Raw genomic sequence first — 27,339 nt, forward strand, 5'->3', positions numbered from 1 at the left:
ATATCGATGCTCAGTTTCAAACTGCATAATGCGAAACATATATGACATTCCAGAGAATCATTCCAGAGAATTTCTAGTAAGCGGAGTTTCACTGTATTTAGTTAACCAGGATGTGACTCTAGAAATAAGTATTCAGGAATGTAAACAGACCCTACCGGGTTAAATTATCCCCTGTAAGACCCCGGATTGGTACTCGGTGTATTTTGTAATAAAGCGTTTTACTTAACCCTAACATAACATGGAGCAATGTGCTGTAAAAAATCCAATCTGTGTCGCTCTACCACGTGACAGGTCTCATTGTGTTAGCCACCTGCAGATGAACTAAATTTAAATTTTAAATTGAAATAACACGCCATCGTGTATGTTTCCTCAAAAACACCACAAGTAAAAGTTATGCATATGGGTGTCTTAGGTCAGTATGTCAGCGACTAGTGGTATGTATCCCTGTTGATTTTGTCCGACATTACAAATGCTTTATAAGTCCACCCAGAATCAATACCCCTATGTAAGCAGCGAAGGCCTAGAAGTGGGTATATGATATGATAGGTATACACGACAAGAGGGTACGTACGGGTGGACGGATGGGTGCACACACCAAATACCGCTTACATTTTCCACTGTCGAATAGGCACATAATTCAACTACATATGAGTGAGGTGGGCTTACGTCACTTTCAATAATATTTGAGCAGTATCATATCAAGGGACGCCAGAATGGGCTTCATACAATGTGCCTGTATGTGATTTAGTATAACATGAGAAGGAGGTCTTTCTTAACACAGCAACAAGCATGTGGATGCTGTTGTCTTAAAGGGGAGTGCAGCATGAACGAAGTCTATTGGTAATCGGACCGGTACACATTCAGTCCCAGAAAACATTTAACATATGAAAAAGATCCACAAAAAAGTACAACGATATACAAATGAAGCCATGAACAGTTGTTAATATCAATATAATTGGGGAAGTCTATACTAGCTCGAGTAATCTAGACTAGACTTGGACTCCTTGAGTGTATATTTTAGGGTGTAGGAATTATGTTGTTGGTGGGCCAGTGCTTTTATCTACAGAACTTTTACCTCAATTTAGCCTTTTACGCCCCAACCTGCCTCTGGCGATAATCGAAATTCTCTTGAAATTTAACATCATCGTTACATTGGTTTTGTCTGTTATTGTAGAGATCAATCCCAAGTTTTCGTTTTGACATGTGGTGTACTTCCAAGGCTAGACTGGACAGGGGTATAGATGTGGTCACAGTCTTCATTTAAAGGATTGTAGCATGCAGTCAGTCTGCTGTAAATAGTCATATAAAGTAATATATAACAATAAGACTTAGATAGGATACAAGAATGAAAAATGCATGTGTCACAAGTGAGGAAATTAGATAGGTCAGTGTGGATTTGTTAATGACTGCAACCTACTTCACGTCAACAGAAAAAGGACACTACAGAAAAACCCGTGAAGGTCCGGGTTAGAATTGATCTACAGTAACCCACGCTTGTCGTAAGAGGCGACTAACGGGATCGGGTGGTCAAGCTCATTGACACGTGTCATCGTATCCCAATTACGTAGATCGATGTTCACGCTGTTGATTACTTGGATGTCTGGTCCAAACTCGATCATTTACAGACCGCCGCCATATAGCTGGAACACTGCTGAGTGCGGCGTAAAACAACAAACCAACCAACACTACAGAGGATTTAAAAAAAAATTGTTTTCTATCTAGTTGTTATACCAAGCAGGTGTCAGAAGCAGTTTTTGCCTACTACCAATAACTCAAACCTTGTCAACTACGTGACACTTACACCCACACGACTATTCAACTTGCGTTGAGATGTCCAAACTTTAAAGATATTCATAGCAGTCGTCACATATCAAAAACCTGCCAGGTATGGTTAACATGTCTCATCTTCCTTGGGAGAATACATTTACTCTTGAAAATTGAAATATACTGTAAAAAATGTCATACATAATGGTGGCAGTAAGAGGTGAATTATGTGTCCTTTTCTTTGAGAAAGCTGCTTTACTTCCGAATTCGCCCCTAATAATGCATGTTAACTGCAAGTTAGTTCAGTGTACCGTTTAACATTTGAAACCAGTCAAACCGTATAATAAAGCAACAAAATCCTTTCCCTATCCAAAAAAGCTTATGTGTATGAATAACTATCAAATACATGCGAATGGCGGAATATACAAGTCATTCAAAGGCTCAAGAGATTGTAACGTTATCACAACCTGGTGGCAAGAGCTCTTACCTCGTCACTTCATAACCTACTTTTACATGTGCATAGCGTTGTCACGCAACAGGGAGTGTTTGCAGATAGTAGTTACTTGAAAGGGTTAAAAATTGTTGACACTTCCAGATGCACCCTAATTGATATTTTGGGTGGGGGTGTTTGGAGGGAGAGGTAAGAGGTGGGGTGATGAGATGAGGTTTGGGGTGAGACTAAACTCCCCAAAAACTTTAAGAAGAAAGTTGTGTAGTATCACTAAATTGCTTCATACAAAACGAGTGAGTGAGTGAGTTCAGTTTTACGCCGCCTTTAGCAGTATTCCAGCAATATCTGGGCGGGGGACACCGGAAATGGGCTTAACACATTGTACCCATCGAACCCGGATCTTCAGCGTGACGAGCGAACGCATTTTCCACTAGGCTACTCCACCGCCTCCCGGACAAAAGAACATGTACTGCCATTTCTTATTCTGGCTAGAAAGCAACAAACACAAAGTACTTATTTTATTGGATGTATTTAATACGGGTCATTCTCTTCCCACTGAGGTTACTTGCCATATCTTCCTACGAACCTCTGTTCTAATACGGCCCTTTCATGGTGCGAGTGTTCAGGATTCGTGATTGGTTGCAATCAGATTTAGTTGTGCAGTCAGCGACGTTGTTTCAAAAGTTATCATTTGCAAGGCGAATAATATCCGTATGTTCCGGGAAAACTAGAACCTCTTCGACTGCGCGATGCTCAAACGTTTCTTCTAGACAGAACTCAGTCATGTAATGGCGGATCAATGGCGTCTCCATCGCCCTCGTTGACAACGGACAAGCTAGCCATTCAATGTCTTGTGTGTCACATCAACATAAGTCATCGGCAGAGGAGAGATATTTGTGGCCCCATATTTGCTTGCATTAGTCAAGTTGGATCTAAGTCGATGTAACATGTGTTCTGATTGGATAGAAAGAAGGGAGATAATTCGTTTTACGATTTTTTGCCGGTAAGGGATTTTACGAGGACTGGGAAATATGGCCGTGTTAGAACTGAGGTTCGTAGGAAGATATGACAAGTAACCTCTGTGGGAAGAGAACGGATACGAGTGTCACAGCTGTGTCCTCTGCTTTAAGATTGCAGTATTTCGACGACTGTTTCAAGCCTAGTAACTTTTGGAAGACATGTGTAAAACATAGTTTTTCGATGTATCCTTTCTTTTGAAGGGCGATTGTATATTACCTTCTAGTAACTACACCATAATGGGTGATACGGCATTATGGTAAGAATGTCTAAAAATGAGATCAGACACGAAGACCAAAGAGACCATTAAAATAGCATATCTGGGGATTTTTTGGAAGGTTTCTCAATAATATTGTACAACTACCTTTTTTATTTTGCAGCTAAAATAGAATGTTTTATCCTCGAAAAGTTCCGAGTAACAAGTCGGAACCGCCATGAAAAGAACTTCCACGCCTTCTACGCCGTTTTCGCCGGGATGCCCTCTCGCAGACTTGATGCCCTCAATCTTGAAGCTAACGCTGCGTTCTACAGGTAAGTAAATTAAAATAATCACAACAAAGTCATTTAACAGAAAACTGATCAAACCAAAACCTTTTTCGTCTCATAAGGTGTGTGGTTTACGTGGATCTTACTCCATTTTCCTGTACTAGTCAGTCCGTTCCACTCGCTACATCACTTTAAACAGATTTCGGAGACAAATCAGTATTTAACTAACACAACATAAATTGTATGTCATGTATCGTATTCGTCTCAAAGGCTTTTGGTCTATGTGGATCCGACTTTCTTGTACCATTGAATGTTTTTTTTTATACTTTACCGTCGTTGATCATAATTGCACAGACTTGTCTATTTTTCTCCGTGTGTGAAAAAGATGTTTACGTTCTTTGAACAAACTTTGAAAAAATTGAAAATTCAGGATACTCCGGTCGGATGATGGTTCTGATGACGTGTTTAACAGCGTGGAGGAGCAGAAAAAATACAAGCAATACTTTCTGGAGCTTGAAGCCATGTTACACGATGTCGGCTTCACAAAAGAGGTAAAGTAGATTCACAGTTATCAACCCTCTGTTAGACATAGTTCCTGAACCAATTTTGGACGTTGGCGTAGCCAGTGGTTAAAGCGTTCACTCATCGCGCCGAAGACCCAGTTTCGATTCCCCACATGGTTACAATGAAGTCAATTTCCGGAATAAAATTATACTTACAAACACACTGACTGACTGACTCACTCACTCACTGAACATCAGTTTAAAATGATTTCGGAAAGTGATAAGTACTTAACTTGAATTATTTAAGCAATACCTTTACATAAATTCTATCCCATGTATCGGGAAGTGAGACTACAACTGACATGTCCTTTGTTCAGGAAGTGGACCAACTGTACAAGGTGTTGGCCGCCATCTTGTTGATCGCCAACATTGAGTTCGACCAGGATGAGGATGGCAATGGCCACGCCGTCATCTCAGAGTTTTCAGAGGACGATTTGATCAAAGCGTCGGACCTTCTCGGCCTGAGCGGGGAGGAATACGACGACTTGCAGGAAGCCCTGACCTGTGTGAAGAGCAGAGCTGGAGGTGGGTGAAGTCAGCGACACAGACCCTACCTCTAACGTTGTAGGGCTCCCGTGTTCAGTGGTAGACACAGGATGCAGATACAGAGCAAAGATCTGAGCATCTTGTGTCACCAATGCATCACGTGTTTAGATAATGTTAAATCATACGTTTTACTAATATATATTGTTATAAATATTTGTTATCCAAACGTTTACATTTGCCTGTTTGTTGGTGTTGAACATCTTGCTAGGTTGTTTCACGAAAGTGATAAATTTCTTTCATCAGTCTTTCTTCCACATGCCGACATCCCGTTATAAATCTAAATCATTGTTCAAAAACCGCTTTCGACAATCAATCTTAATTTGAATATTGATATTTCAGCTGCCTCAAGGAACCCTCATCACAATTCGTCGTAATAGACACCAAAACATTTAATTCAACTCACTTATATCTAGATCTAGAACCGTGTTGTACGTTTGAACCTGATATAAGTGTTAGTATAATCTAAGATTTACAGGACAGCACTGTCTATCGCCAAGTAACTGTCAACCACGAAATATACTCATATCATATTGTCGTTTTCAAGATATAACGTTTACATCTAAATCCTTGCTAGTCGATTAAATGCTCTAGAGGTGTGACAGCGAGGCACAAACTCCATCATATGACTGAATGTTCCCGTTTCATCTGTCAGGCGAGGAAATGTTTCGATACAAGTCCCCACGCCAGGCTAACGACGGGCGGGACGCTGTCTCCAGGGAGCTGTATTCCTCTCTGTTCTATGGCATCATCGACAAGATCAACCAGAAGCTAGCGGGCTGTGTCCAGCCTCAGAGGAACACATATTACCATTTGTAAGTATCCATAGACGTTACAAATAAAGACAAATTTAATGGTGAACACTATCCTCACTAAACTATCAAGTGAGACCACGGTATACGGATCTGTACTGAAACGTCGCTGTTATAGTACAGTAAATAAACTGGTGTCGACTTTGAGTGTGAGTGAGTATGGTTTTACGCCACTTTTAGCAATAATCCAGCAAAATCACTGCCGGGGACACCAGAAATGGGCTTCACACAGTGTACCCATGTGCGGAATCGAACCCGGACCTTCGGCGAACGCTTTAACCACTAGGCTACCCCACCGCCCCATGTCTATTTTATCTTTCGTCAGCTAAGAAATTACCATCAATCCATTCTTCATACAGATGTTTGTTTTTAATGGTCCCTGCTTTATGTTTAATGAGTAATAAAATGTTATTGTCCAGTTAACAAGCCTAGTACTGCATTCTCGAAGAGACAACAAGGTGGGTTCAGATTCAGGTCTTTGAGTCACAAAGCCCCCCTAAAACTTTAAATTAATTTATCTTGACGCATTCATTTCGAAAGTAACAAACTATAATATTCATAATTAGGTGTAAAGGATATGGCGTGTGTGTTTGTTGTTTTCCGCTGCTTAATATTCAAGATATATGATGGCGGTATGTAAATAATCGAGTGAGATCCAGGAAATGTCACCCCTCAAACTACGCACGCTAATACGTTGTCTCTAACGACATGAACAGACTACTGAGCCAAGAACTAATTCTAACCCAGAATCTCCCCAGAGTAAAAAAAGTGCCAAATGTCTTGTCTTACTTCAGAACATTTTGTCATTTCAGAGAAAGCAAGAACACGTGCATTCGTATCCTGGACATCTCAGGTTTTGAAAACGTCGCCCACAACGGCTTCGAGCAACTCCTCATCAACGCTGCCAACGAGCGACTACACTCCTACTTCCTCAAGCACACATTCTGTAGAGAGAGGGATGAGTACGAGCAAGAGGAAGTTGACCTTATCCACGTCAGCTTCAAAGACAACACACCAATACTTGAACTCATATTCAAGGTACGTTTCCACTGACAGGAAGTCAGCCTCCTGCCAAGGCTACTGACTGAGACGATTTCAGGATTATTGGGGATAGCCCAAAGCTACACAAGGGACGAACTTCTATTACTTGCGTGATACCGGAGCATGACTGCGGCTCTGACGAATCATTGGTGAACATGGGATTCGAACCCTCAGGGCGTGAATAGCAATGAGTATGTTGGAATTTCATTCCACTGAAAGTCATTTCTTTCCCATTTTCATCAAAACTTCCATAAAGTATATTCAAAACGTTAAACCCAATTTCACCTCAACTCACCTCACTGAGCAGTACAGCTTTGGAGTTTTATATACACGTTCTCATGATTGGCATTATTTATCCAGAAACCTCACGGAATCTTCCCCCTCGTTGATGACCAGTTGTCGATCCCCCAATCCAGTGACAAGACGTTCCTGGAGACGGCAAACCGCTACAACAACGAGAACGACAAGTACGTCGTGTCAACCTCAGTGAAGTCACAACTACTTTTTGGAATCAAGCACTACGCTGGACAGGTAGGACCCTTCAAAGACATGATTACTGTTTGAATCCGAACCATCCAGATGACATATCTTTGTTCTTCATGCAAATAATGACAGTTCTTACTGACCTTTGCACCCCTTTATACGAGTGAGGGTCTCGGTGCTGCTCTGCTATTTCAGACACTTTTTGGGGTAGAAGATTCATGTTGAAGGATTTCTCACAGTAAGGCACTAAGTAGACATTTCCATTTGGTGTATCACGATTCTAGGATTCGTACTCATTTCCAGCGGCTCCTTCATAGCACAACTCTACACATACAGATACGATACCTAAGGGCGACCAGGCCCATAATGCCATTTCTTTTTTAATTTGTGTGAAGTATTTTTATTTTGCCATAATGCCATTTTGTCGAAGTAATGTTAAGGTTAAATCTTTAATATAGTAATTAATTTTAGGTGATGTACAACGCCCATGGGTTCCTGGAGAAGAACAGCGACACCCTTCCCAACAATCTTAAAGGAGCAATTGAGGAGAGCAGCAATATCTTTGTCCGGGACTACTTTCTCCTCGGCAGCAGAACGACGTTGTCTACAACCAGGTAAGTCTGGTGTGCGAACCAAATGTCGGGGTATTCACAATGATTAACAAATAACGAATCCTAGTTGTTTAACAACCTCAGTTTCATACACATTTTGGGGCTTTTTGCAATTATATTTTTTGTGACTGTTTCAGAGGGGGGCGAAGTTCACTGCGCCTGAAAGGAAACCGAAGTCGAGGCGCTATCCCATCATCGTGAGTGTACATAACGTGGGCTACAATAACGCGTTATCGCGATAGTTAGTGGTTTGGTTTAAAGGCACTTTGAACAGTATTTTAGCACACGGCGTGTCAGTTAGTTGCATATTCAGGACAAACAGGGATTCGAACCTTCTACCACATGGTGCTAACACGCCTAAGGGAGGCAACTCTGCAAGGCGAAATGTAGTCCTTGGTTGTTTGGATCAGATAGTGTTTAAGCGACTTTTCGCAGGTATATAATGTACAACGCTGGCAAGCACAACAAGGTATACCACCGCAATATTAGATGGTGGCTAAAACTCTAACAAACAAGAAAATTATTCTCGGGGTGTCATACTTGTGTTGACTATTCATAGATGTTGTTTTTTTCTGTTTGTTTGTTGTTGTTTTTTGTTCGTTCCTTTAACCGGCAGTTTATACATCAGAGCTTTCTCTTATATTCGCAAACTTGCTCTATGTTACATACACAGTTTCTTTACGTGAACGTATGATTCTAGGTTTACCAACCCCAGTTCTGGCAGTAGTACAGGGCGCTTGACAGGCCGGGTGACGGAACACTTCAAGGTTGGTAATTTATAATAATGCTTCATTTTTAAGGTTCGCGATGCATCGCAATAGTGCCGTTTCAAGCTGTCTTTGGCAATACACACCTACAATTCCTCGGAGAGCCGAGAGATAACTTATTATTGACAATATTACCGCATATACCTCTTACAAAATAGTTCTAAAGAAGGGCGGTAGCCCAGTTTTGGTTCATATGTTGGCCACTCAGATCCATGGGTAGATTATCAGATCCGTCATATATAATATAAATATTGTTGTTATACAACGGCCATACCACTCTCTTTATCTAGAATATTCAAGATACTATTCAAGCTGGGAAGTCGAAACTATTATCCGTTTTGGTATTGAAAGTTGCTGCCTTGAAAATTTAAGTAACTGGGTTGAAAATCCAAGACAGTATCTTCATAATAGTTCAATACACTGAATCTTCATAATAGTTCAATATGATCAATGTATGACGCTTAAAATCTAACTTCACGTAATATCACCCCGAATAAATAACCTGTAATGTTTGGTATGAGTAATACACCTTTACACACGACACTGAATTAATCCAGGTTTAGATTATGTTTCTTCGGTTATTTCTTTAGTGGTATGTCCTTCAATGGGTGTTTGTAGAGGGCGTGATTCGTTGTCTATAACGATTACAAACACCTGCAATATTGAAAATAGGAAATCCACTGTTACTATTTCCTTTTGTGGTAATCTTCAATCTAATCCACGTACAGAGGACACCGTGCCCTCGTTGCGATCGAATTTCCGAGAACACCCCATCGAAATAAAGTTTTCTAAAAACCAAACATATTTCACAATGAACTACAAAGTTTTAACAGTTTTGTTGTACATCCCTTCCCATAAAAACAATGTACAGATCATTTCTTCTACTGCAAAGATGGGCAATTGTTTCTTTATCTTTATGTTAACCTGATTTCTTACACGTTTACACATTATATTCCTGTCTCTCTTAAATCATTTTGGTGCCAAAACATTAATATTAAATATGGTATATTAAACAATATTTAATTTAACAGTATCAATTACAGTAAAAACCTAGCTGTAAATCCGGACAATAAGTTTGCCCTTCTAAACTAGATAAATGAACTTCCAGATTAACGGATCTTTATAAAGAGTAAATATCCTTTGGTAAATCCAACTGTAATCATCGGGGGTAGGTGCCGGACTAAAGGAGTCTGTTTTAACGAGTTTCCAATGATAGATATTTCCAAAAGAAAAACTCGAACTGTTTATAGTGTCGTAGAATAATTTTGAAACTTTTAATGTTTTTAAAAAATAAACGATTCCTCTGTTCCAGACATCCCTGGACCATATGATGACGAAGCTGAGTACAGCCAAGCCAGTGTTCGTGAGGTAAGTTGAACGACATATATACATGAATCATCATATTTGACATATGCCAGTTTAAACATAGTTCATATTCATATCCGTATGGAGTACAACACAAAACTCCTCGCAGGGTACCACCGGGATTTTAACAGTACGTGGGCGGTAATCTGACACTAGGAGAGAGCTCTCAGTATTTCAACAGATAAATGATGTCTGATGACTTCCCATACAGATTTCGGATAAGGATTATATTTTGAACACCTGTTGAGACCTCCGAGGGAGTTTATAAAGCCTTACAGTATAATTGCTACCACTCCCATATAAAGTCCTATTGAAAACTGATCAGGTATTATGTTTCTACAATGAGATGTAATCTCGCATTGACACATGTCAGCGTGGAATGTAACATATATGTATTTCTATCTGCTTGTAGATGTGTAGTTATCGTATTGAAAGGGTTTGAATTTACAGCAGGAAAGACAAATTTATAGGAAAGACAAGTATTTCATCTCTCTGCTCTCTAGTTGATAACACTGTAGTGATAATAGAATGGGGATTAAAGGGGCAGTTTTCTGAATCATATTGCAACAATAAATAGGTTTGTGGCAGACAAATGTTTGACCAAGCGTAATTACTTACTCAGGCATTTTCTCGGACATTTTGTTTTGAAACAATATTTAGTCAGTTTCTTGTCAATGTTTACAGTAGTATACCGTTATCCCGACATGTCAATAACGTAAACATGTATACGATGATTATTTCATTACGGAAATCTGTAACTTTCACAGAGAAATACTTTCTTAAACATTACCATGACCAAACTGAATTTCTTTAAACTGTTTGTATTCACATAAATTTATTCGTTTATGTGTTTTTTTGTACGTTATAATGAACATGAATTTGGAATGACAAATATCGATGTTGTATCCTGTATGATGCAGATGTATTAAACCTAACCTGGCGCTGAAACCCAACAAGTTTGACAGTGGGCTTGTCCGGGATCAGCTGCAGTGTAGTGGGCTCCTGGAGGTGGCCACTGTCCGGAAGGCAGGTTATCCTATCAGGATCCCATACATCGACTTCGCTGAAAGGTCAGTCTCTTGCATAACATCGAAATGGCAATTTGAAATTTGCAGAAATTTGACTCATTCATTTGCTGCTCAAAACCTTAGCTGAAACTAAAAGTGTAGCTGATTCAAATAATCATATGCTGCTTGTCAATACAGTGTAAATAGTTGCCATGGTTATATGTCAACAGGTATGCGGTTGTCATCGAGGACATGAAGATAGAAGGGGGTGCCATGCATCAGTCGAAGGCCATTGTTGATAAAGCCAGGATTACAGACCATCAGTTCGGCAAGACTAAGGTGTGCACTAGCTCACTATTCAGCTTCTAAAGAAGGATATTTTGTTCATATGTATAGTAGATATAACGGTATAACTGCTTTAAATCACCTGTGTTTGTCTTTATCAATGTTTCATATGCCTTCACTCCAGATGTTCCTCAAGATGTACCACAAGGATGACCTTGAGAGAATAGTCGCTCAGAAGGTAAATATCACAGCCTGATACTTTGTTGCCATGGACGAGAGGTTTATCGTATGATCAAGAAGAATTTGTGCAATGCCATTTTTTAGCAAAAGTATTTCAATCTCTCTTCAAACTCTCGGTATCTTCTTATATTAGACATCATTACATATCAACAAATATTAAGAACTTTTAGTAAGCGCCTTAATCATCTAATGAACTTTGACGTAATTTCTAAATATGTCTTGTGACGTTTTACAATAGAAAATCAAATCAGTATTTAACCGGCTAAAAAGGTTTAACCCCCGGATACTTTAAGTCTTGTGCCTTGTTTGTCAACCAAGACATTTCTTAATAATTAGGTTAGTTATTGTTAGATAGACATATTTCATGCACTTTCAGAAAGCGGAAGCAAAAATAGGTTTTTATAGCTTGTTGTAAACTTTTTTGGACTGCCAATTGCCTGAGTCGAACTTCCTCCTTAAATGGAATACAAATATTTACAGAAAGCCGAAAAAGAGGCTGCAGCAAAGGCCGCGAAAGAGGAGGAGAGAAGAAGGCGCGAAGAGGAGAAGAGGGCCAGAAATGCCCAACGGACACCTAGTGGTCAATCTACCGACATGGACACCTCCGTGTATGGCTCTTTTAAGGGAAGCACTATGCACGACACCTTCTCAGAATCAGGTGTAGGCACTGAATCCACTACCCAAGACAGTCTAGGTGACATCATGGAAGAAGAAGAAGAGGAAGAAGAGGAGAATAATGAATTGAAAAAAGCCTCATCTGAAGACAATCTCAAAGATCAACCGTATGTACCTTTAATAGTTGTAAATATTTGCCATCTCCATAACGTCTGCTTTGTCTTCCAACGTTAAATATTTACTATGTCAGTGCACTATTGTCTTTACAAACCAAGGTAAAATGGAACTCTGATTTTCCAAGCGAGAAAGTATGTTACCAGTCGCATGACTTTATGAACATTGTGGCTTTCGTCATTTTCAGATCATACATGGCGTTCCGAATGACTGAGAGGGACTTTGAGCACAATAATGACTTCGAGATGAAAGTGAGGCGAGCGTGTCGATTCATCCTGTACATCATCTTGTCCAGCACCATACTGACCACTGGCATCGCCACTGTCATCAGCGCTATCTGGATAGCTCAGGCAGATGCAAAGGTAACATGAGAACCGTTTTAAAGTGAAACGTTTTTGGATCCTGCATTGGGCTTCGTGTTCATCTTTAACTAGGGAATAACCTTAACATTTATTAACTTCCGGTGGGTCTAAATTGTCATCCCTGTAACGGTGCTTCCTTGACACAGGTTCTTACGTATATTCCTTCCATATATTCATGGATTCTCCAGGACTCCTGGACGGAGACACCTATATGAGTAGTTCAATATCAGCTGCATCATCCTCTAACTTCAGGATGTCATCATGCCACTCTGTCAGTCATCAAATACCCGTGTTTCATCTTGTAATAGCAGCTTAATATCATTTGGGGCGATGGGTAGCATAGTGGTTAAAGCGGTCGCTCTTCACGGCCCAGGGTTCGATTCCCCAGATGTGTGATGCATATTTCTGGTGTCCCCTTCCTTGATATTACTGGAGTATTGCTGAAAGTGACATTACCTACGACTAATCCATTAACTACACATGTCATCTGAGGGTTTGTCTTAGCAATATTGCACACTTCATATTGCACAGAGCACGGTATTTATATGCGGTGCCCCTTTTCCCAGCTGTTCCTGTTCTGCGAGATTGTCCTTTTTTCATGTGATCCATTGGTATATTTGTTTGTTGACTCCAGGGAGAGGACAAGTCTTACAATGGCACCATGACAATGCTGTGTCAGCTGTTCCCCGTCATCGTCATGTGGATCTCCTGTTTCATCAAGTCTTGTTTCGGAAGGAAGGAGTGGCCCACGATCCGCGCCATCATTGGGGTAAGCTTTTATGCCGTTATCAGGAATATTCCAGAAACTCTAGACTTGGACCAAACCAGTTGTTCTCATCTCCATTCTTCGGATGCCTTCAGTCATGATGACAACAACTAAATCAACGAGCGTCCCCATCCGATCATATTCAGTCACTGCTTGCAATAAACAGCAGTTTGCAGGATCTTTCTAGACTCGACCTGAAAGGTAGTGTTGTGGATAGAAAGCGTCAACGTCAGAGGACTTTCAGTGCAGATAACTGTATCGCGTTCTTGTTTGTATATACACCGAAACGTCACATGTTTGATAACGGTGATAACACCATAGATTTTCAATGATCCATTTGTTTATTATTTACCAGTACAGGATTACAGAAATGTGCGTCCACAGAGCTCACACGAATAGAATAGGCACAGAATACACCACATTAAACTTTAAACATTAAACTACATTACTTTACAAATCCATCATATTTGAAATTGAAATTAATTATTCGGGTTCCCTTTGTAATCCAACTTCAAACCATGCCACTATGTTACCGTTTGCTGGGGAATATGCATATGTTTCTCCAGATAATCAATACAGATAACTCTGGCGGGTTTTTTCTGAAAAATCTAATTTGTCTTGCCAGTTTATGTCCCCAAACAATCTATTCACAGATATTATTTTTGTGTTACAGATATGTTTCGTGGACGCCCTTCAGTGCGTGGGGAGGTCTCTCTTCCTGTATAGGGTATTACCGGGCATGTCTTCCCTCGAGGGGGGTCATTCTCAGCATGGCAGTATTACAAGTGCCCGGGTTTTTCAAAATAATGACTCACTGTTTCCAGAAAGGGAAAGCGCACGTGGATGACTTGAAAACTAAAAGAAGGAAACAAGTGAAATCTGCGTTTATCTTAATAATTTACACAGCCGCTTTTCTTGTTCAGTTGGGAGCGATCCCAGTGCTGGTGTTTAGGGACAGCATTACGGAATCCCAAACAAGCAAATACAGAACGCCTGCAGACATTTGGCCAGTGTTCGCTTTTGCTGCATTGACAACAGTTGGCTGGTGGGAAAATTATGTTTACGGCGTATTTATCTTTGGGAATAGAGATGTACATGCAGGACGATTCCGGAGGAATATTCACCGTGTGAGGGAAACCACTTTTATTTATTCCGGGCTCCTGCAAATCGTGCTGATCACCGTCCTACCGCAAGTGTGGATCTCGGAACCAGTGGATGTGTTCTCAGTGTTGGAGCAGATGTTTATAGACTACCGTATCATGTGGTACCGAGAGAATTACATGATACTTCACTTCTCCAAATTTGGTATTCTGTACATTAATATTGTCTGCACATTTATCTGTACTTACAGTTCCAGTGTAGCCTGTAGACTTCTTGTACAGAAGTTCGCTTTCGCTCTTCCGCTTGCTTATAATCCCCGTCGCTTCGGGTGTGATTGCGGGAATGTGCAAACCAACCGATAAACACCAGTTCTGGTCCAACCCTGACATCTGCGACCCAAGCTCTCTCCAGTTCGGACAAGATATGTACTTCATGTGTGCTATTGGTATAGCCTTATGGATGTCTTACCTCATATTTTCCAACCACATTTGGCAACCAGACTGCGAACGAATGGCTAAACTTGACAGGTGAGTATTTCTTACAATATTATTCATCAATCCCAGTTCATTCTGTTTTCGGGGCGGTGGGGTAGCCTAATGGTTAAAGCGTTCACTCGTCACGCTGAAGACCCGGGTTTGATTCTCCACATGGGTACAATGTGTGAAGCCCATTTCTGGTGTCCCCCGCCGTGATATTGCTGGAATATTGCTAAAAGCGGCGTAAAACCACACTCAGTCTAACTCATTCTGTTTTCAACACCAACATGTGTAGTTAATTCAATTATTTGTACTCATCTTTCAAATTTACTGATGTATTAATTATAACTGATTTATTGTTGATATTTGTTTTGTCTAAAATATCATTAATTTTATAAACTACTTCTTCCGGCATTCAATGAAAGCAAAGGCAATTCGTAATCGTTTGGTCGTACATTGTTTATTTCGTTTTATTTATTGTTTCTTTGTATGACTATCTACTTTCGGCGTTATTTTATTATTCATTACTTCGGTGCACCACCGTCACTTCTAAACTGCGGTGGGGTAGCCTAGTTGTTAAAGCCAAGACCCGGGTTCGATTACCCACATGAGTACACTGGGCGAAGCCCATTTCTGGTGTCCCCCGCCAAGATATTGCTGGAATATTCCTAAAAAGTGCGTAAAGCTAAACTCACTGACTCAGTCGAAACTGCCGAAGTAATCTGCACCTGGTCATGAGTGTGTATAAGTAAGTCGGGATGTGTTTTTCAGGTTATTCGTCTTCAACTACCGCGATGCCATCTTCCCCTACCAGAGTCTAGCAATGCTAAGACGGCAGGACAGTGAGGTGAAGAAAGAAAGACTGCACAAGGTGAAGAAGGAGGAAGAGGAGGAGACAGAGCGCCCTCTGGTGCACATCTGCGCAACGATGTGGCATGAGACAAGGCAGGAGATGGTGCAGCTGCTCAAGTCACTCTTCAGGTAAGTCGTTGTACCATCTCTCCAGGGTTAACTTTGTCAATGTTTCAAACCTATAAATGTTAACAACAACATTGAGGCCTTTACCTAATGAAGCGTTCAGTGGAATTGACAATCTGATATTCTGAGGGGAGACTGGGGTTTTGTATGGAGACTGGATATTTGTACAACTGCAGCCAAAAACAAAAATATTCTGTTATTCGAAGCCGTGACCCACAATAACATTTTAAAAAGCCTCTTATAAGAACGCTGTAGTTTATTTTCTGTCTGTTTTCGTATTATACTAATTAGAAGGACAACTTTCTCATAGTAGTTTTGTTATTACCAGAAATATCTATTGCATGTGTTTAATATTTAAATATATTGTTCTTCCCTCACAGACTAGATTTTGACAACTGCGCCAGAAGGATAGCCACTCAGAAATTCGCTGCGGATAATAACGCCATGTTGAAGGACAACTACGATGCAGAGAGTAAGTAGGAGATCCATACTGGACAAGATGTCTTCGTGTACATACACACTGGTCTGACTTAACTGCGTGACACTTAGACTATTCAGCAGACCCACGCAGACCCAATCATGGAGTTAAATATATATTTCTATATATCTATATTTAGGTCCATAATTTCAGTTATTAAAATATTTCAGATGAGAAGAAAGTACATTTGGAATATACGCGTTTATCCCACTGGGAACGATTCTTTGAACAGGTCAATTTTAAATATAAATGTTAGAAAAGTATATTTTTACTGGAACACTGAGTCTATTGTTGTGGAAAAAAACTTTAACAAAGAAGAGTAACGAAACAAATATGACTTTAACAAAGAAGAGTAGCGAAACAATTATGACTTTAACAAAGAAGAGTAGCGAAACAATTATGACTTTAACAAAGAAGAGTAACGAAACAAATATGACTTTAAGAAAGAAGAGTAGAAACAAATATGACTTTAACAAAGAAGAGTAACGAAACAAATTATGACTTTATGAAAGAAGAGTACCAAAACAAATATGACTTTATGAAAGAAGAGTAGGGAAAGAATTATAACTTTAACTATGAAGAGTAGGGAAACAAATATGACTTTAACAAAGAAGAGAGGGAAACAAGCTTTATCAAAGAAGAGAAACAATTATGACTTTAACAAAGAAGAGTAACAAAGAAAACAAATATGACTTTAACAAAGAAGAGTAGCGAAACAAATATGACTTTAACAAAGAAGAGTAAGCAAAGAAGAGTAGCGAAACAAAGATGACTTTATCAAAGAATAGTTGCAAAACAAATATGATTTTAATAAAGAAGAGAGCACCTTCCTTTGTCATCAGAGTTAGACGTATACTGTGTTAATTGCAGTTCACATCATCTTTGATGACGCATTCCTGACGGATTCGGACAGCAAACAGCGTGTGGTCAACTCCTATGTACAGCAACTGTTGGACGTTCTGCCCCAGGCTGCCCAGTAAGTGAAAACTACTGACCAATAGCAGGGTTAACTGGACACAGTGTTCCACAATCGGGATCTATTAGAGTTGAACGAAATTTACAGTGAAAAGTATTAACCACATCAGCTCACGAAACTACTATTGCATAGCACTTGTCATGGTTTCAGGTCTGTGGCCAAAGGGCGTATGGAACTGAACCCCTTTGACAAGATCATTACCCCGTACGGCGGGCGTCTGACCTTCGAGATGCCCGGGGGAACGATGTTTCATGTTCATATGAAGGACAAGGAAAAAATACGACACAAAAAGAGATGGTCACAGGTGAGCTAACTAAATCACAAAAATATGGTCTGGGTTGAACTACCAAAATCACAAAGAGAGATTGTCACAGGTGAGCTGACCACATCACAAATATATGGTCACGATCTAGCCAATGAAATCGCAGCAAGACTCATAGGTGAGTGAGCGAAATCACGAGAATATGAGAGTTAAGTCACAATATGCGAGCCAGCTAATCTAAAAAGAGATAACAAAGACTGAACAACGTTAGCAATTTCCATCATGACTAACAGTTTAATCCTGAATAATTTGCCATGGTTTAACATATTTCACTCACAGTATGTGAGACATTGCGCATGATACCGAATAGAATATAGTGAGAACGGGAAGTAAAGAGTAGAGGGTTTACATTGATTTGTATATGTATGCGACATGATATTTTAGATGTATTCACGTAGAACCTTACCCTATGTATATTAAAGAGCATTACCGTGTGTGTAAATGCCAAACACCCATCATCTTTTTTGTAACTATTTGCATAAAATGTTTAATATACCAATACAGAGGAACTTAACATATATTATTTCAATTTTAATTGACTACCACTATATGTATTCCTGATTTCACCAGATAATGTATCTGTACTACCTGCTCGGACACAAGTTGGTAGGACAGGGATATAGCACAGTGGAAGATCTCATCAAGGACAAACTTACCTCCAACAAAGCCCAGGCAAAGGAACGGAAGAAGAGGAACACGCTTCGTGTTCGGCCGTTCACGTCGTTGCTCAACAACCTACCCGACGAAGTCGTTCGTAAGGTACGTAGATCATTTTAACTTCCATCAGGAAAGGAACATCTTGCATCTTGCGAGTAACGTACCTTATCTGATACTGCTTCATACTCACGGTCGTAGCGATCGCGAAAAGATTGATTTGTGCATTTGAATCGTAATTAAACGGTCTTTGAGGTGCCATAGTTGCTACAGTCTGACCTGGGTATAATGATTGTGTGTAACAAATGTATTAAAGGGTTAATATGTTAAGCTTTGGTAAACAATCTGTCGATAACTCTACCCGGTGAAACATCTCATATTCGTAGGGTGTGACATTTGATTGGCATGTGTCAAGATGTTTTTTTAGTTGCTTAAATCGTAGCCTTTGTGCTTCTTACAGTGACGAAACTACGATTTGGTTGCGCTTTAGTTTTATTTGCATTTTTATCTTAATTTAACCGCCTCCGTGGTGTAGTGGTTAGAGCGTCCGCCCGGAGAGTGGAAGGTCGCGGGTTCGATCCCCGACAAAAAGGCGTTAAAATATAGTACTTGTTGGTCCCTGCCTGGCGCTCGGCATTAATGGGTACAACAAGGACTGGTCGGCTCGGAGTCAGTATAATGTGTCTGAGTGGGGTATTCCTGCTTCACTGCGGCATGGTATCTCAGTGGGCTAGCACTATAAAACCGGCTAGTACAAGCAGCCGCACATACACATACACACGCATGCACGTCGTCATATGAGCGAAATATTCTCAAGCACGACGATAAACCCAATTCACCTCACCTTACCTTAATTTAGTGCCAATAACAATATTGTGTAAAATGGCTTCCTTGCTACAGGAAATGGTTGCGTGACCCTCACGTTTACAGTGTACAAATTCATGATCATCACGTCACGATTAATACTCACGCTTGTCAATTAATTTTATCAATGACTGGCCAACTTGTCCTACAATATAACCGTTTTCAAAGGCTTTTTTATATTAGTCCATCCGAAGAGCGATATGGCTAAATACGAGAAAGGCAGTCTCACACTGACCAAAAGGTGACCATATATTGTGCCATTCAAATGTGGGAGTTTGTTTTAAAATGAGAAATGAAATTATGTCGAGGTATGATGTTACAACAAATTTAACCCACCTCATACATGAAGGGAACATGTTTGACATATGCTTTTCTCTCTGATATTTCTTACCGTGGATTCCCTGAAAGATGCATGATACGCATTGGCGAATCCAGAACGAGGTTGTGCAAGGTTGTGCCCCTATGAAAGATCTCTGCATGTGCGTGGGTGCGTCCGTGCGTGCGTGTGTATGTGTGTTTGTGCTGTGTACAGTTACTCTGCCCACTTAAACAAGTTCGGTTTGCCCAGTTGTTCTCACGTGATTCCAGATTAACACGCTACAACGTTGTTATGTATGATTGTTGAAACATGCAATGCACACCAGGGGCTCCTTTCACGAAGCAACCTTTACTAAGGTTAACCTGAACTCCCATTCTTTAACAAAGTAGAGTAGGGAAACAAATTTGACTTTATGAAAGAAGAGTACCAAAACAAATATGACTTTATGAAAGAAGAGTAGGGAAAGAATTATAACTTTAACTATGAAGAGTAGGGAAACAAATGTGACTTTAACAAAAAGGAGAAGGGAAACAATTATGACTTTATCAAAGAAGAGTACCGAAACAATTATGACTTTAACTATGAAGAATGGGGAAAGAAATATGACTTTAACAAAGTAGAGTAGGGAAACAAATATGACTTTAACTATGAAGAGTAGTGAAACAATTATGACTTTATCAAAGAAGAGTACCGAAACAATTATGACTTTAACAATGTACAGTAGGGAAACAAATATAACTGTTAAAAAAGTATGTTTTTACTGGAATACTGGAAAAAAACTTTATCGAAGAAGAGTAGGGAAACAATTATGACTTTCACAAAGAAAAGTAGTGAAACAAATATAACTGTAACAAAGAAGAGTAGGGAAACAATTATGACTTCATCAAAGAAGAGTAGCGAAACAATTATGACTTTAACTATGAAGAGTGGGGAAAGAAATATGACTTTAACAAAGTAGAGTAGGGAAATAAATATGACTTTATCAAAGAAGAGTAGTGAAACAAATATGACTTTAACTATGAAGAGTAATGAAACAAATATGACTTTAACAAAGAAAACCACCTTCCTTTGTCCTCAGAGTTAGACGTATACTATGTTAATTGCAGTTCACATCATCTTTGATGACGCATTCCTAACGGATCCGGAAAGCAAACAGCGTGTGGTCAACTCCTATGTACAGCAACTGTTGGACGTTCTGCCCCAGGCTGCCCAGTAAGGAAAAACTACTGACCAATAGCAGGCTTATCTCGACACAGTGTTCCACAATCGGGATCTGTTTCGCGAGAGTTGAAGAAATTTACAGTGAAAAGTATTAACCCCATCAGCATCAGCTCAGAAAACTACCATTGCATAGTACTTGTCATGGTTTCAGGTCTGTGGCCAAAGGGCGTATGGAACTGAACCCTTTTGACAACATCATTACCCCGTACGGCGGGCGTCTGACCTTCGAGATGCCCGGGGGAACGATGTTTCATGTCCATATGAAGGACAAGGAAAAAATACGACACAAAAAGAGATGGTCACAGGTGAGCTAACTAAATCACAAAATATAGTCTGGGTTGAACTACCAAAATCACTAAAGGTATGGTGGTGGGTCAGATAGAAAATCACAAAAAGGGATTGTCACAGGCAAGCTGACCACATCACAAAAATATGGTCACGATCGAGCCAACGGAATCGCAGCAGATGGTCATAGGTGAATGAGCGAAATCACAAAACTATATGAGAGTTAGGTCACAATATGTGAACCAGCTAATCAATAAAGGGATAACAAAGACTATAAACAAAGTTAGCAATTTTCGCCATGACTAACAGTTTAATCCTGAATATTTGTAAATGTGTAAATGTCAAACATCCATAACCATTTTTTAACTATTTGCATAAAATATTGAATAAACCAATACAGAGGACTTAACATATATAGAGATTATTACACGAGCAAGTGTGTCATACGACTTATACGAAATGAGTGTGAAATTTGGCTCTCGCTCGGGCAATACATACTTTCGCACGAGTTTCGTTTAAGTCGTATGGCACCCTTGCGAGCGTAATAATTTCTTTATTATCCATTTTATGTATGTACATTTGTATAGTAAAACACAGTAAGCAAGTGTGACGGTCCTGTTCATTGACGTCACGTTCAATTGTTTAATGACGTCACAGACGACGAAATACAGAAACATGACGTATTGAAAATATGACATGACTGCTGTTCCACCATATGGATAATAAATTATTTTTATTTTAATTGACTACCACTATATGTATTTCTGATTTCACCAGATAATGTATCTGTACTACCTGCTCGGGCACAAGTTAGTAGGGCAGGGATATAGCACAGTGGAAGATCTCATCAAGGACAAACTTACCTCCAGCAAAGCCCAGGCAAAGGAACGGAAGAAGAGGAACACGCTTCGTGTTCGGCCGTTCACGTCATTGCTCAACAACCTCCCCGACGAAGTCGTTCGTAAGGTGCGTAGAATATTTTAACTTCCACCAGGAAAGGTACATCTCCCAGCTTGCGAGTAACGTACTATCTGACACTACTTCATACTCACGGTCGTAGCGATCGCGAAAAGATTGATTTGTGCATTTGAATCGTAACTAAACGGTCTTTGAGGTGCCACAGATGCTACAGTCTGACCTGGGTATAATGATTGTGTGTAACAAATGTATTAAAGGGTCAATATGTTAAGCTTTGGTAAACAATCTGTCGATAACTTTACACGGTGAAACATCTCATATTCGTAGGGTGTGACATTTGCTTGGCATATGTCAAGATGGGTTTTTTTAGTTGCTTAAATCGTAGACTTTGTGCTTCTTACAGTGACGAAATTACGATTTGGTTGCGTTTTAGTTTTATTTGCTTTTTTATCTTAATTTAGTGCCAATAACAACATTGTGAAAAATTGCTTCCTTGCTACAGGAAATGGTTTCTTGACCCTCAGGTTTACGGTGTACACAACAAACTCACGATCGTCATGTTACGATTAATACTCACGCTTGTCATTTAATTTGGTCAATGACTGGCCAACTTCTCCTACAATATAACCGTTATCAAAGGGTTTTGTATAAGAGTGTGGTATGGCTAACACGAGAAAGGAAGTCTCACATTGACCAAAAGGTGACCATTTATTGTTCCATAGAAATGTGGGAGTATGTTTTAAAATGAGAAATTAAATTTATAACGAGGTAAGATGTTACAACAAATTTACTCAACTCTCTCTCTCTCTCTCTCACACATATGTACATTCCGCAGGGTGCTCTCCAAGCCGTTGTACATTTCCTTAAAATGACTCCAGCATAATCACCGTGGTCACACAACTTCGGACATATGATATACCTTATGTTCGCAACATTACAAAGTTCAAGGGATCAGTTAAAAATATTATCATATCGGAAAATCGGTATGCGGAACCGATAATGTTAATTACTATTGACCATGCGTAGGAGTTTTACATACTGAATCCTCTCTATTCAGTGTTCACCGATCAGATTCTCCTTACAATAGTACAATGGTCCCCTTCAATATCATTAGAATGGACGCCTTAATCCTTTTAACATTAAATCAATGACAAGGATGACTTGCTGTTTCATTAATCACTGTCTAGTAGCATATGCAAAGCTTCTTGTGCAGGAGCATTCTCTTGAATAATTTGATTTCATGATTTCTTGAGGTAAGGGAATACCTTCGTATACACTGGAGGAAGCCCTCGTTTTTAAAGACTGTACTGCAATACGTGCAGAAAATATTTGGTAGTTTCAGTATATCCAGATATGATTATGCAATTTTCTTTGTGGTCATATTACGGTGGGGAAATAGAAGGAAATGGTTTCGTTAGTATTTCAATTCACAGTTTCGATCATTTGAAATATGCAATGATGAACGAATACATTATATTTCCACCCCGCTCTTACCTTAAGTCATTGTAGCCGCAATCTTAGCTACAATCCAGTTCTCTTTTGTTGGTATTCCTCGTACGCATGTGCTATTTCATGCCTTTCAAAGTCAGGTTATCACCGCTATGAGCGTGGAGTGTGGAGTTTGGCGCTATATAAATGGACACGTTATTATTATTATTATTATTATTATTATTATTATTGTATCTGAAACATGCAAGATCAGTTTACGTGAGTCCTTCTCATTCTCTACATCTGGTCACAATGCAGGAATTGTTTTTCGTCGATGTTCAGGTGTCATTGATGAGATAACTCTCTTGTTATGGTATTAAACAAACGTTTTGGCTTCCTCTTCTAACGTACGTTTACCATTTACGTAAGTGAGTGAGTGAGTTTAGTTTTACGCCACACTCAGCAATATCCCAGCTATATGGCGGAAGCGACCAGTAACTGTATGGTGCTGATACACGCGTCATGCAATGGCCATGCTGATCGTAGTAATTATGTCTCCTCCTATTTGTACATTGGAAATGTCGCATATTCATTTCAGGCGGAAAATGTCTTCATAATGACACTAGATGGTGATGTTGACTTCCGGCCAGACGCCGTCCGCCTGCTCATCGAGCGGATGAAGAAGAACAAAAAGGTTGCAGCAGTTTGTGGTCGAATCCACCCAATTGGCGACGGTCCCATGGTGTGGTACCAACAGTTTGAGTATTCAGTGGGTCACTGGCTCCAAAAGGCAGCGGAACACGTGTTTGGGTGTGTCATGTGTTGTCCAGGATGCTTCAGTCTGTTCCGTGGCTCCGCCCTTATGGATGACAACGTGATGAGGATGTATGCCACAGAGCCCACGGAGGCAAGGCACTACGTCCAGTACGAGCAAGGTGGGTTTCTGTGGTGGCCAGATGATGATGATTGATGATGATGATGATGATGATGATGACTGATGATTATGATGAAGGCAGTGATGATGGTAATTGATAACTATCATGGTGGGAGGAGGGGAGGGATTGTTTATGTTACCGAGCCTACTGAAGCAAGGCACTACGTTCAGTACGAGCAGGGTAGGTTGCTGTAGTGGATAGATGATGATGATGATGATGATGATGATGATGATGGTTGATGATGAAGATGAATGCACTGATGATTGTAATTGTAATAATGACAACTATCATGGTGGGAGAAGGGGAAAGACCGTTTGTGTTACGGAGCCCACGGAAGCAAGGCACTAAGTTCAGTACGAGCAGGGTAGGTTGCTGTAGTGGTTTGTGTGTGATGATGACGGGGTGGGGGGGGGTGAAAATGGTTATGATGGTACATGTAATAGATATAATGAGAATTATCATTATTATCAGAGGTAGGGGTTGTGTATACTACGAAACACACGGAAGCAAGGTAACGTTCAGTACGAGCAGGGTGGGTTGCTGTGGTGGTTTGAGTATGATGATGATGATGATGATGATGATGATGAACTGACTGACTGACTGAGTTTAGCTTTACGCCGCTTTTAGCAATATTCCAGCAATATCATGGCGGAGGACACCAGAAAGATGATGATGAAAGTGGTGATAACAGTAATTTTGATAATGAGAATGATCATTGATATCTGATGTAGGGTTAGTTTACGAAAAAGTAAGTTATTTCTGACAAATTACATTACACAGGTGAGGACAGGTGGCTGTGTACTCTCCTTCTTCAACAAGGATGGAAAATTGACTATTGTGCTGGTTCAGACGCCTTCACATACGCCCCTGAAACCTTCAACGACTTCTACATCCAGCGTCGACGTTGGTCTCCCTCCACAATGGCCAACATCATGGATCTGCTGGGCTCCTGGCGGACAACAGTTCAGATGAACGACAACATCAGCACACTCTTCATGGGCTACCAATTCTTCCTGATGGCCTCAAGCATCGTCGCCCCTGGCACAGTGGTCTTCATGATAGCTGGATCTTACAACGCTGTTTTGGGTGTGAATATGTGGCAAGGCTATCTGATGTCAGTTCTTCCAGTGCTTGCCTATATTCTCCTCTGTCTCAAGGCAAAGACCAGCACTCAGGTTCAAGTGGCCGCAGTGATGTCTGCCCTCTATGCTATCGTCATGATGATAGTCACAGTTGGAACTCTTATCAACATAGTCAACGAAAACTTCTTCACGCCCAATGTTCTTTTCATGGTCGGACTGTCAGTTGTGTTTGTCATCACTGGTATTATTCATCCTAAGGAGTTCATGTGCCTGTTCCATGGTATCCTGTATTATCTGACAGTGCCTTCAACATTTGTCTTCTTGACTGTGTTTTTCTTGTGCAATCTGAATGTTGTCTCCTGGGGCACACGAGAAGGACCTAAGAAGGTGGACCCAGTGGAAGAAGAGCTCCAGCTGCAAGAGGCTAAGAAAGGAAAGATCAGAAAGTTCCTCGATTCATTGGGCATTGCATCACTTATAGAAGACGTGAAATCCTTCATGTTTCAAATCATTGGTTCAAAAAATGAGAGGGCAACTCCTTTGCAAGGTCTCACACCACAGACATCAACAACCAACCTGAACAAAATTGAGGCAGCAAGGCCATCGCGACCGGTGAAGAAGGAAAAGGAGAAAAAGGTCATTCAGGACCCAACATACTGGATAAAAGCACTGGATGTTGACTCCAAGAAAAGTGAACCGAAATACCTTGACGAAAATGAAGTTCGTTTTTGGAAAAATATCATCAACGAATTTCTTCTTCCCATGAAGTCCAATAAAGAACAACAGGAGAAGATAAAGGCTGATCTTCTTTCTGCAAGGAACAATGTTGTGTTCGCCTACTTCCTCCTCAACTTGATGTTTACTCTGGTCATCCTCCAGCTTCAACTTAAGCAGGATCTTCTCAAGGAGACATTCTTCATCGATGGGAAATATGAGCCCGTGTCTGTGGTTTTCCTCAGCTCCTTCACCCTCCTGCTCTTGATCCAGTTCACCGGCTCCGTCGCCCATCAGTGGGGAACATTCCTGCATCTGATTGCCAGCACAAGAATCAATTGGTTCAGGGCAAATGATGATGAACGCAAAGCCGTTGAAGCTATTAAGGAGGTTCAGAAGCTTCAGACACCTTTTGTGGGTGCTGATGACCTACTGCCGGACTACGACGACGATGATGATGACTACGATTTCTCCGTGAACTCCAGGAGAGAGTCGTTAGCAGGTGCGGAGGAACCAGATTACCCAAGTGATGACGATGAACCTGCTCCCCATGTGTCCCAGTATGAAAGGAACTTTCAGAGGAATTTTAGAACTGTTCGAAGACATTTTAATCACAATACGCGATACCATCCAAGACCTCAGATACCAACTGTGTCGCGTAATTATAGAGACTATGCCTTCCAAAGGCGTCAAGACTTATATCGAAGCATTGGGAGAAGCAGTCCACGCGAGGAATATACCAACCATGCTTACATTGTGTGAAATCACCATCCGTTTGTGTAACCTTAAACACGACATTATTATTTATTTCTCAGTTGTTGTGAGAGTTGTTGTTTTATTGTAATGGTGGCTGATGGGTGGGAGGACTATCACTGCAGTGACAATCATATTCGGATTACAAATGAACGTTCATGGCCTGAATCATATGTTAATGATGAATGTGAATCATATGTTATTTTACCACTGTAAATAGGATTGTTTACTGATGCTGATTATTGTTAAAGAGTAACTATGACGTAATGTCTCGTGCCTGTTTCCAGACAAGGCCAAAACATTGTTATTAAAGTCCCGTTTGAGTGAGTGAGTTGAGTTTTATGCTGCGTTCAGCAATATTTCAGTTACACAGCGGCTGTGGCATCAGAAAGGGTCAGATTCTTGGTTATAGGAGTAACATACTCAGAACAGTCTTCATGCTGTAGATTAAGAATTATTAAGATACTCGTGAGTGAATTCAAA

At 40.3% G+C, this 27,339-nt stretch overlaps 1 protein-coding gene across 1 annotated transcript in view; it reads left to right on the plus strand.

Annotated features, from left to right (window-relative positions):
• Positions 1-27,282, plus strand: part of LOC124269013 — a 35,607-nt gene extending 8,325 nt beyond the window's left edge. The window contains exons 5-29 of the mRNA XM_046704043.1: positions 3,613-3,763; positions 4,149-4,269; positions 4,599-4,806; positions 5,480-5,639; positions 6,449-6,674; positions 7,038-7,208; positions 7,632-7,774; positions 7,909-7,968; positions 8,472-8,538; positions 9,851-9,906; positions 10,824-10,973; positions 11,141-11,249; positions 11,380-11,433; positions 11,916-12,217; positions 12,412-12,586; positions 13,221-13,355; positions 14,026-14,196; positions 14,715-14,980; positions 15,701-15,910; positions 16,288-16,379; positions 17,256-17,361; positions 17,512-17,665; positions 18,254-18,442; positions 23,971-24,307; positions 25,088-27,282. Coding sequence (XP_046559999.1) covers positions 3,613-3,763; positions 4,149-4,269; positions 4,599-4,806; positions 5,480-5,639; positions 6,449-6,674; positions 7,038-7,208; positions 7,632-7,774; positions 7,909-7,968; positions 8,472-8,538; positions 9,851-9,906; positions 10,824-10,973; positions 11,141-11,249; positions 11,380-11,433; positions 11,916-12,217; positions 12,412-12,586; positions 13,221-13,355; positions 14,026-14,196; positions 14,715-14,980; positions 15,701-15,910; positions 16,288-16,379; positions 17,256-17,361; positions 17,512-17,665; positions 18,254-18,442; positions 23,971-24,307; positions 25,088-26,865 — 5,591 coding nt within the window. The 3' untranslated portion in view covers positions 26,866-27,282. The remainder of the gene's footprint in view (positions 1-3,612; positions 3,764-4,148; positions 4,270-4,598; positions 4,807-5,479; positions 5,640-6,448; positions 6,675-7,037; positions 7,209-7,631; positions 7,775-7,908; positions 7,969-8,471; positions 8,539-9,850; positions 9,907-10,823; positions 10,974-11,140; positions 11,250-11,379; positions 11,434-11,915; positions 12,218-12,411; positions 12,587-13,220; positions 13,356-14,025; positions 14,197-14,714; positions 14,981-15,700; positions 15,911-16,287; positions 16,380-17,255; positions 17,362-17,511; positions 17,666-18,253; positions 18,443-23,970; positions 24,308-25,087) is intronic.
• Positions 27,283-27,339: the final 57 nt, after the last annotated feature.

The sequence above is a fragment of the Haliotis rubra genome, unplaced genomic scaffold (assembly GCF_003918875.1).
Source record: "Haliotis rubra isolate DU_JTF1 unplaced genomic scaffold, ASM391887v1 Scf141, whole genome shotgun sequence".
Lineage (NCBI taxonomy): Eukaryota > Metazoa > Mollusca > Gastropoda > Lepetellida > Haliotidae > Haliotis > Haliotis rubra.